General features: G+C 38.3%; 1 protein-coding gene across 1 annotated transcript in view; it reads left to right on the top strand.

The window, feature by feature from the left end:
• Positions 1 to 8,558, top strand: part of DNAH14 (dynein axonemal heavy chain 14) — a 292,199-nt gene extending 283,641 nt beyond the window's left edge. Inside the window, 3 exon segments of the mRNA XM_063289142.1 lie at positions 2,497 to 2,645; positions 4,866 to 5,012; positions 8,243 to 8,558. Coding sequence (XP_063145212.1) covers positions 2,497 to 2,645; positions 4,866 to 5,012; positions 8,243 to 8,458 — 512 coding nt within the window. The 3' untranslated portion in view covers positions 8,459 to 8,558.
• The last annotated feature ends 2,738 nt before the right edge of the window (positions 8,559 to 11,296 follow it).

Raw genomic sequence — 11,296 nt, forward strand, 5'->3', positions numbered from 1 at the left:
AAACCAGAGCCCTTGATGTGATCGCTTCCTTTCTCCTCCTAATCACAGTAAATGTTTTTTCTTATAAGGCCTGTAGTTTTTACTGTAGTTGATGCCTATACTGGATGAAGACCATTACTTTCAGAAATGGAAGACTATGAATCAGGCTCTGTTTCTAGATCAGCTAGCTCCTATCTTTTTTCTATCCTTTCTCTGAATCTGGCTTTACTGAGCAAATATCTTGATGGTGTCTTCGGGTATAGGTGCACAACCTGCAGGCTGCATGCAATCTCCTGGAGTATCGGCTATGGTCTGCAATACCCACTTGACCCCCACGACTTCCTACAACTTTCTCTCCCCATGTGCCACTTCATCCACTGCTAATTCCCCACTGTCCATTGCTTTATCCACTGCTGCTCCTTCTTCAGCTTCTCCTCACATCCCCCAACCTTCTCTGCTTGCCTGCAATCACCTCTCATTTTATCTGCTTGTATTCTGCTTTGAATTCCCTTGCCTATCACTTTGCCCTCCTTCTCTGATATGCTCCCATTATTCTTTGCCCACCTGCATCTTTCTAACAATCCAATGCTTCCTTGGTCTTCCCCCAGCCCACCTTTAACTTTAACTAACCCATACCACTTTTCCCAACTCCACTTACCTTTCCTAGACTGCTTGCCTGGCTCCCTCAAGCCAACCTACTCTGCTTCTGCAATCCTACCTGCTTACCTATCCATCCTTCATGCACTTCCTCCTTCTTTTAATTAAAAATTAAAATTAAACACACAATTAAAAAAATGAAAAAGTCAGTCTTGGCCACACCCACTTTGGAGTTTACTCATTAATATGGTACAAAAAGTCTAGAAACTCTTTAGCTAATAGAAGTTGTATATGCTTGCCCTAGAACTAAAACACCCTGCTTCTTCTGAAATTTATATTCAGCTAAAATTAAAAGTAAAATTAGATAAACTTATGCAGTATTTGGGACTTCAGTTGTTTTCTTCTACCTTACAATTTTTGTGTGGTAGCTTTATTGTTTAAACTAATTTTTCTTTGAAGAGGAAATCGGTTTGCCTCTTTATACTCTTAGCTTTTGCACTCTCCCTCCCTCTCTCTCTCTCTTGCATCTACTTTTATTGCATATACACCATAGTATACTGTATCTTCTGGCTCAGTTTGCTGTAACTTTCAAAAATTCATTACTTATCCTAATTCAAAATTAGCAGTTTACAGGTGCAGTCTTGGATGTATATTATGGCCAAGCGATCCTTCCCTTACGTGCTTTATTATTCAGTCTCTTGCATTTGGGTATCCCTAATAATCAGAGCCATGGAGAGTGCAATGCTTACAGGTAAATTTCAGCCACTGAAGCCACAGAGGGTATATTCAACTTAGAGCTGGTTCTCAAACACATCCAGCTCCCACCGTACCTTGGTTGAACTTACATTTACATCTCCTCTTAGATCCATCGTTACCACACTATCAGTACCACACTGGTGCAGTGTGCAAGACAGTCTTCCCCAAAAGGGAAGGTTGAAGGCAAGTTGATAAGTGTCCAGCACATCCAGGTTGTTATGAATTCTTGAGGAGGGAGTGCATTACCATCTTCTTCAAGGAAAGTGGCAACAACCATTCCCTCAAGAATGCACCTACCACCATCTTGACCTAACCCCCACCATCACTTTCCTGAAGGCTCTAAATCCAGACTACAGAGAACAAATGGTATATGCTGCAGAGAATTCTATCCTCAGGACAAAAAGGAAAAAAAAAAACTCATCCCAGATAACCTTCAGCCATCCTCTCTAGATTTGTCAGCTAGCTTTAATCTCTGTGCAGATTTGAAGGATTTTAACCTCTGGATGCTTAGAAAATTTTTCATAATTGTCCTGCAAATGTTCATTCTGCCCATCTTTCCTGAAAATAATCTGGATCATCTTAAAGAGAGCTGCTAGATAGTGATCCATGAATGCAAGAAATACTGAGACTGATGTATCACCACTCAGATGGCCACAGTGTGGGCTCAAATATGGGCTTTTACTTGTGCTCAGATTGATTCATTCTTCATTTTATGCCAGCAGTGCTGTAGACATCACTTGATTGATTTCATTCCCTGGAGCTCATTGCTAACCAAAGAGCCCTACTGATAAACCAGGAAAGGCCATTCAGGTGCAATTTCATCCAAGGGTGTCACCACCTCCCAATTATAGCAGGCAGCTAATTACTCAGTGCAATTGCCATCATCAACTCCAGAAACATCCCAAGCACCCTCTGGAAGCTGAGCAATTCCATTAGACACCTGGGGCAGATGGATCACATAGGTCCATCCTCCCTGTGGAAATCTATGGCACCAGTCAACTCCAAAATAACTGGGAATGGATCCAGCCATGACAAGAGAACATGTCATGTCCCCAACCTTCAGATCATGTTGCAACTATTCTGAGACCAAAACCAGGTATAACATGTGGCCTCCAATGTCCTATCATACGTTATCACAATAATCTGTGCATTTTATTCTTTTAGGATTTCTTACTGCTATATATCAGAATTATGCTCGGCTGAATAAAATACCAGTGGATTCACTTACTTTTACCCATAAAGTGCTTCCATTAAGTCAAGATAAAGATTTAAGCTGCAGTAGAGAGGAAAGCATATTAAACAAAGCTTTTATGGTAAGAATGGGATTAAAACCAGCTTCATCTTTAAATAGGATTTTGGTGATTTTTTCCCCCTTAGCTTCATCTTCCTCTTACCTTTTCTTTTCCCTACAGGGGGATGTATGGTCTTGCATAAGCTTACGATAGGTTGTGATTTGATGGATTTTCATGATTTTGTACTCCTGTTCAGGCATCCCGGATGGTTTGCTAAAAGTCTTGGAAAGTGGGGCCATCTGGATTATTTTATCCATATGTCGTAACTCATTCCCCCTTTGCAGGTAGACTGAGTTTTATCAGATGGCTAAACACATATTCTCACTTGGCCTGAAGACAAGGGGATTAACATTTAAATTTCCTTTCCCTTTACTGGGGAAGCAGCTTTTGACAGATGACCAAACCCCTGCTCTTCTATTGCCCATGAAGGAGGTTCACATTTTGAAAGAGCAAAGCCCATACTTCCCAGCTTTGCCTATGCATGCCAGCTGCTTGTGACCTTTGTTCTGGTTTAACTGCTTGAAGATATGGAATGTCTTTTGATATGTAGCCAAAATTCAGATATACTTCCAACAATCATATATGGTAGTTGTATGTATGCCTGAATTTTGGCTACATATCAAAAGTGTATATAAATGCTACAATTGAAAAACTTCTGGAATATATTTGTAAAACTGTGGGAAGAAATCATCTGAAGATATATTGTAAGGGAAAAAGCAGGTAAACTCAGATAGAAAATGGATTTAGCATACCACTTCTTTAAATCACCTTATAAAGCAATGTGGTATGCTAAATCCATTTTCTATCTGAGTTTACCTGCTTTTTCCCTTGCAATATATAATTATTGGAGCATAAATGGATTGTTCTCTTGATTAGAGAATATTTAGTCTTCTTTTGAAGCTGGGAAGGAAGCAGCCAATTCTTATTTTTTGAAGTACGGCTTTGCTTCTTAACTCCTAGGGAGTCAGTTTCCAACAATATCTAGTATTTTAGAAGAGCCAGTACAAAAATAGGGAAAGAAGCAAAGGGTAAAGCTAAGTATTGAGAGTGGAGCAAAGAGAAAACCTTCCCAGCTTGTTCTGTCCTGGCAACAAAATGAATTGTTGAATTGTTCTGGCAAAGCAAGCCTCTTAAGGTATGGAGCTTCTTACATGGGCTATATAGACTTTACTTATTTATTTATTACTGGAATTTATATGGCCACCTACTTAACAAAGAATTCTAGGTGACATGCAACAGTTGCAGTGAGTAAATCCTCAATAGATTTATGTTTTTCCTGGCTGGCTATACTGAAGGTCCCCCCTTTGCATCAATGTCATCTGCCCTGACCTGGGAAGAGTGTTTTTTCTGTGGCAACTCCCACCCTTTGGAATGATTCCTCCCCCCACATCCAAGATTTGATTGGCCCCAACTCTGCTAGCTTACTAAAATACTGGTTTTTCCTTCGGGGATTTGGATCAGGATGCTAGATGTGCCCATCTCAGGAGGTTGTATAATGTGTTTGATGGCCAGAACATGTTTTGTTTTCATTTCTTTTATTGTTAATTGTTGTTTTTATTTTAGCTGCCCAGAGTCACTTTGATGAGTTATGGCAGCTATATAAAGTAATGAATGAATGAATGAATGAATGAATGAATGAATGAATGAATGAATAAATAAGCAAACAAAACTGCAAGCATTTTTCCACACAAAAGGGAGTATCAACAATGAGTATCTTCCACTTCTGTGATGACCTAAAAGCATCTAGAATTAATATGTCTGTGCCCTTCCTTCAGAGGAAGGGGAAAGTGTCTATCCTGATTTTTGTGACATCACCTTTGACATCACCATTGACCATTATCACCTTTGACCTATTATTCAGGCTCGCCCTAATAGTTCCAGAACTGAATGTATGGCTTGTGCTGACACAGCATTTTTAATACCCTTGGGCAAGCTGTCTTCAGTCATTTAGTAAGAAACAGAAAGTCTGTACCAGAGGTATCCATGCACTGGGGGAGGAGGGAGGCAATGCAAAATCTGTGACCACCATTTTCACTATTTTGCAACCCCTACCATCACTACAGATGCCCCTGATTTGTAGTTCCTGTACAATGAGCTTCAATGATGGGGGACAATTATACCAATCATCTTCACTTTTAGCTCTCTGAAGGACACCAGGTTTTAATTTTTCTGTTAAATCTTCCACCCATGTATAGAGCAATTCACAGCAATACTGAGTGGAAATATCATCTATCTTTTTAGGAATGTTCTCAGTATGGAACTGGAATTACAGTTTGTGGCTTATACATAGATGGAGCATGCTGGAATCCCAGTACACAGGCATTGGATGAACCTGAACTTCACAGAAGATTTTATTCACTACCAGACATCCAATTTTTACCACAAAAGGTGATTTTTAATATAATACATTATAAGAGTATGGAGCAGATAATAATGCAAACTATGCTAATTCTCTAAACTAGCTATAATGTATAATCTTCATTTAAAATCTGAAATGAGAATTTCAGATTTTTATGATATTGTTTCACTATCCTGGTATGACGTTTTTCCATCTTGATTATTCAGGTTTAAGTAAATGTTACAAGTCACTACATTGTTATAATGTGTGTGTGTGTGTATGTGTATCCAACCATTCCAATTCTTGGAGACTGCCTGGACAAGTCCCTGCAGTTTTCTTGGCAGGTTTTTCAGAAGTGGTTTGCCCTTGCCTCCTTCCTAGGGCTGAGAGAAAGTAACTAGCCCAAGGTCACCCAGCTGGCTTTGTGCCTAAGGTGGGACTAGAACCCACAGTCTCCCAGTTTCTAGCCTGATGCCTTAATCACTACATCAAACTGGTTCTCTAATGTAGCATATACTTGGATGTAAATAATCATTTTTAAATGAGCAGCATGTTAACCAACCAGGAATGTTGCTGTTTGGAATTATATTCAGCCAACTACTTTTTCCTCTAAAGTATTTTATTATTGTATCTTTGCTCCATCCTGTTTTCTTTACTTACAGACACTCAAATGATACAACCACTAATTATGCTCCGTTGGGCTGTTTTGGAATTTTGCCCCTTTGTTTTAATTAAAAAATGCCATTTTGTACAGAAGTGATTTCTGTCAGCACCCAAGGATGTCACAGTTATCTTTGTTCAGTAGCACAAATATATTATGTATAGTTGAATTATGGCCTGGAGAGATAAAAGTGACTGTGTGATTATGGGATATGGAGGCAAGGTATAAGTTCTTTCCATAGTGCTTACTATTTTATTCTGTTTCTTTTTTTAAACCTGGAGTACAGGTACTTCAAGTGCTTATGGCTATTACAAAGTCCTCACCCTTACCTTTCATTTTTTTTCTCTTATAGTCTCAATATACTTTATTAATTTATTTAAATACATCTTTATTTAAATATATCTCCACAATATTGAAGCAATCAGTTGCTCTGAAAAAAACTAAAATACAACTTTTAGAGAGCAGTTTTGTGTTAGACTACCATCTGCTTTGTTATAATCTTATTTAGTCTGCCTTCCATTGTCTTCACCATTTTTGATGGTAGAAACTTGGAAACTATTGCCATATATTCAAAATCAGGTGACAGTTACCAAATAGTTATCTGATACTTTTAGAGTCTTTGAAATATGCCTTCAAACCTTGCTTGAGACCTGACTTTTGGGTCTTAGATACAGTATCTTTATATAATTTTTGAGGCAAATAACTTTTCTGCCTTTCACTAGACTATAAATCTGTTACATGTTAGAATAGGCTAGAATGATATCAAAAAATTGCAGCATTAGTTTAGGATAGCATTGTGGTCACACAGTCAGGTCACTAAGACATTTCTATAAAGTAACTGCACAGAATTGCACAGAAACCAGAAGCAACCAAGATGTCTGATTCAGAAGCTATAGTAGCCTCAGCATCAGTTTTTCTTTTATGCTTTTCCTAATCTAATATTTAATCAATATTTTATGACAGCTAGTTTTGAGCAGATAACTTAGAGAAAACTCTATCTTCTTTCCTAAATTTTAATTATTCTGGAATCAAGCATCTTCATCAAGCATCTTCAGTTCCTGAGGTAAATACCTATTTCCATTATCTGGAATATCAGTGTAGTGATATTGTCACTATCCCAACATTTTCTTATTTAAGAATCACACAAGGAATTTATGACTCTGGTATCTTACATTTTTGGCCTTCCCTAATATTGACTTTGACTGCTATGGCATTACCAATAAAAGGAATGTCGGTTGCCTTCTGTCTGATTAGCTCTCGGTTTCTTCCTAGCCTTCATTTCACTGGCCTGCTGTGACCAATTGTTTTTTCTTGGAGATTCACTATATTTCATTTACTAATATTCTTATCATGAATATGTGGATATTCCCATCACACGTTAGCTCTACTGTGCCTTCAGTTTTCCGCTGTTAATCTCTATTCAGCCAGCCCCAATAGGCATGAAGCACATCAAATGCTTGAATTGGAGGGTTACCTCAGCTGTTGCTCTCTTCCTTTTCTGCATGGTCACATAATATGACTATGTAAAAATGGCTCAGCTTGAAACATCAGCACAAGAGGAGCCTGATCCCTAATTTACAGAAGCAATTTTTAAAAAGCAGGTTATTTTTGAAGTACTGGGTTTGTGACAAGATTTATTCAGTAAACAAATTAAATAAATTCAGCTTTGACTAAGAAGGAAAGCTATTTGGAGCTTTCCAGGTCCACAGGAGAGAAGAACCTCTTCCAGTGAGAACAATGCCAAAGGAAAAAAAAATCGTAAGCAGCCTGAAGACAGATATGAACAAACAAACTCATCCAGCAGGGGCTCCTTCCACAGCCTACCCCAAAGTCTAGGAAAATATCCAGGTCCAATAGCCTCTGGATCTCTGTGGGTCAGGCACCGCAGTAGAGAAGGCACACTTCCTGGGCTGTTCAATGACATTAGTTCATTATTGGGACCTGAAACATCCATACTCTGCCAGATCTCACCAGATGGACAGAAACAGCCAGAAACAGGTGCTATGACATGAAGGGCTTTATAGATGACAATTAGCACCTTGAATTGCACCCGGAAGCTTGCTGATAACCATTGCATCTCACTGAACAGTGGGGCCACACAGGCGTATGGCACTGCCCATCTGCCACATTCTGGACCAGCTGTAGCTTCTGAGTGGTCTTAAGGGCAGCCCCATGTAGAGTACATTACAGTAATCCATTTGTGAGATGACTAAAGTGTGCACGAGTACTTGATGTCATGCTGTGCTGAGTATAGTATCAATAAGAATTGTGGTGTTTTATGGTATTGTTTTACGTTTTGGAAGAATTTACTCTGGTACTGCATCTGTTTTTTTTAATGTAGTATTTGTTGTGGAGAATCTGCTGATTTACAGATGCTTGACAAGACATTCCGAAACAATGCTCTTGCAAAGACCTGATGTTTTAAGCCTCACCTCTCAATAAGTAGTATATATATATTTAAATTGTTCATTTTATTTTAACAACGCCTCCAGGTCCTAGATGAAACTGTAAATTGCTTCCTAAGTTATTCTTTACTAGTCCTTAGGCATACGACTTATTTAACACATAGAAACCAGAGTTATCAATGTTTTAATTTAACATAATATAATTATTTATTAGATTACCTTTTGCTCAAGACACTCTTGTGAAGAAGAATGCCTGCTCTTATATGAATGTCCATTATACAGGACACCTCAAAGATCAGGAACACTATCTTCTACAGGTGAATCTACAAATTTTATAACTGTAGTTAATCTGCCAAGTCTGATGGCTCCCAGCCACTGGGCTATGAGAGGAGTTGCACTGTTATGTGAACTGGATGATTACAAAATATAAAATATTATCATCCCTTATTTGAAATGAATACTTCACTATGTTTCAGTGTAAGATCAGACACAACCTAGTTTTGTTTAATGTTTTAGAATAAACTTGTTTCCTATGCAGTATGTGCAAACTCAATTTTATATCATGGATTTGTTTTCTTTTGCCTTGTTTTTCCCTTTATTCAATAATTACAGGTTAAAAAGACAGTACACAATGATCAAAGATGGCCACATCGTAAACTTAGCCTCTAGATTATACACTGCCTCTGAAAATGTGCCTATAGGACACTCTCTTTGCACTCATCGGCTTAGATCCAGCTAGTTTTTACTTAAAAGTTTTTTTTAAAAAAAATACTGACATTTTATCTAGAAATCTATTTCTAAAAATGCTCTGCAACCCAAATAGATTCAATAATCCTTCTTTAAAAATAGAAATGATTGATGGCCATAGCCCAATGGATTTGGATACGTGCCTGGAATAATGAAAAAATAAGGAAAGGTAAAAGGTGACAGATAGCACTCTGATACATTTGTGCTTCCTCACTGGTTGTATCTCCCATGACTACCATTTTGTGAATGAGCAGGCAAGCGGCTAGAAGTGATTTTGTAAGAGCACGTGTATGTTCTCAAAATTCCAAATTGCCTGCTAGCCCAAAATTAGGATTGCTGCCCTAAAATATATACCTGTTTTATACCTGTTCATATTAATCCTGTTTCAGCCAAACCAGCCTTCTCCACCACTCTTTAAATGTGTGGTTTCAGTTTCCAAAATTCTCAGCAATGGTCATGCTGGCTACATATTTTAAGTCTGTGGGATTTGATTTTGGCTTAGCGATTGTGATTTGTAAATCATAGTTTACCAAATTCCATGACCATGTGCCATCAAGTCAGTGTTGACTCTTAGCAATTACATATTGTTTGTGAGATTATGTCCCTAACCTGGTCTTTCAGGTTTTCCAATGGTGCACCCATCGTCACTGTAACTGAATCCACCTTGCTGCTGTTCATCCTCCTCTTTTCTGTCCTTCCACCTTTCCCAGCGTTACAGCCTTCTCTAGAGAGTTAGATCTTCAAATAATGTGTCTGAAGTAAAATGTTTTGAGCCTGGTCATTTGCGCCTCGAGTAAGAACTCTGGGTTGATTTATTCAACAATCCAGTGGTTTGTTTTCTTGGCTCTCTGTGGCATTCTAAGGAGTCTTCTCCAACACCAAAGAGAAGAATGCTATTGCTTTTTCAAGTGCTTCTATGTAATCATTCCTTAAGTTATGTGCCCTCACCAGCTGTTTTTTCTTTAATTCTGTGTGTCTGCAGTAACAGGACAATTGTATTGCTCCCAGATGAGACATTGAAGAAAGCAAAACCACCCAGAGGTTTTGGGGGGAGATGGGAGTTGGCAAAATTAAATAAATAAATAAAAACCAGGATTTCCCATTCCCATTCTAATGCTCCAATCTGACATGACTTACTTTGGGTAACCTGTTCCTGCCAAGCAACATTCTTTTTTAGATGCTCACAAAAAGTTGTTTAAAAATGTCCTTTTGACTAGACTCTGGCACTATAGATGCTTTCCATGATTTCTTGAAGATTACTGAATGGGACTCCAAGATATCTGCAAGGTCCCTCAGGACTCTGGTTTTGGTTCTGGAGCCTTAAAATCATCCATGAGTCAGGTACTCTAACCATCTCTTCACTTACCTTGGATTGCTACTCCATATATCATTTATTCTGCTTAGAGCCATTTGAACACAGGACCCCTTTGAAGTGACCAGAGCAAAATAGAAGTTGAAAAGTTTTGCCCTGTTACTTATTATCATCCTACCATCTTCTCCTAGAAGCCGACCCACCTTTCTGCTGCCATAGCCACAAAAAGCCCTTTCCACACCTCTTAACTTTTCTTGCAAACCAGTCTTTTGTGCCATAAAAGAAGGAATGCAGCATTACAACTTCAGGAATGTTGAGGGGTATTGAATTATGTGATGGACCCTTTGAGTAGTCAGCCAATGAATTTTATCACATTCAATCCCCATGTCAGAAATCATCTGAGATGGGAGAGCTAACACTGTATCAATGGCAAAAATCTGTTTTGCAATACGAACACTACCGGCTTAAACATTTATTGTTCTTAATATGGATGGCAAGGCTATGCATGCCACCTTTGTTACACTTTATATTACTGTGTCTGCTATGCTGATCAACTATTGCCAACAAGCTGACTCTGACACAACTGAGTCCTGCCATTAATGAAGAACTGTGGCTCCTCCACCCCCTCCACATCTTTGAGATTTCCCAGTCTTTCAGATTTCAAAGCCAAATTCTGAGAAACTGAGGCGAGACTGACTACCAACAAAGCTCCTATTGAATATACAGGCTGTCCCTTCCACTAGGTATCTTCCCTCTTATTGACTCACATTTTCAAAGAAAGGATAGCTTCCAGCACAATTTTAGCAGGCAGCCTTTTCTCCCTTATTAAGCAGTTTTACAAGTATTTAAAATTGTATTTCAAAATAGTTGAGTATTTTCAAATACTTTAAAATTGTAGTTTGGTCATTTCCCTAGAGAAATTCTGAATGGGAAAAATGAAACATAAATCATTTTTATGATTACATAAACCATGCTACTCTGTCTTAGAATTGATTAGCTGTTTACAAAATTGTATCTGCTCATTCTGATCATCTCAATCATGAACAACCTACCTATCTCCACAATGTATGGCTGCAAGATAAATTCTGCAGTGCAGAGATTTTGAACCAGTGTGGGACCATGCCCCATTCCAGTTCTCCAGAAATTTGGAAATAATCTTTGCTGAAGTTTTAAAGTTTGTAAAATCATATTCTTCCTCACCTATTTCTT

Source organism: Candoia aspera, chromosome 1 (genome assembly GCF_035149785.1).
Source record: "Candoia aspera isolate rCanAsp1 chromosome 1, rCanAsp1.hap2, whole genome shotgun sequence".
NCBI classification, from domain to species: Eukaryota; Metazoa; Chordata; class Lepidosauria; order Squamata; family Boidae; genus Candoia; species Candoia aspera.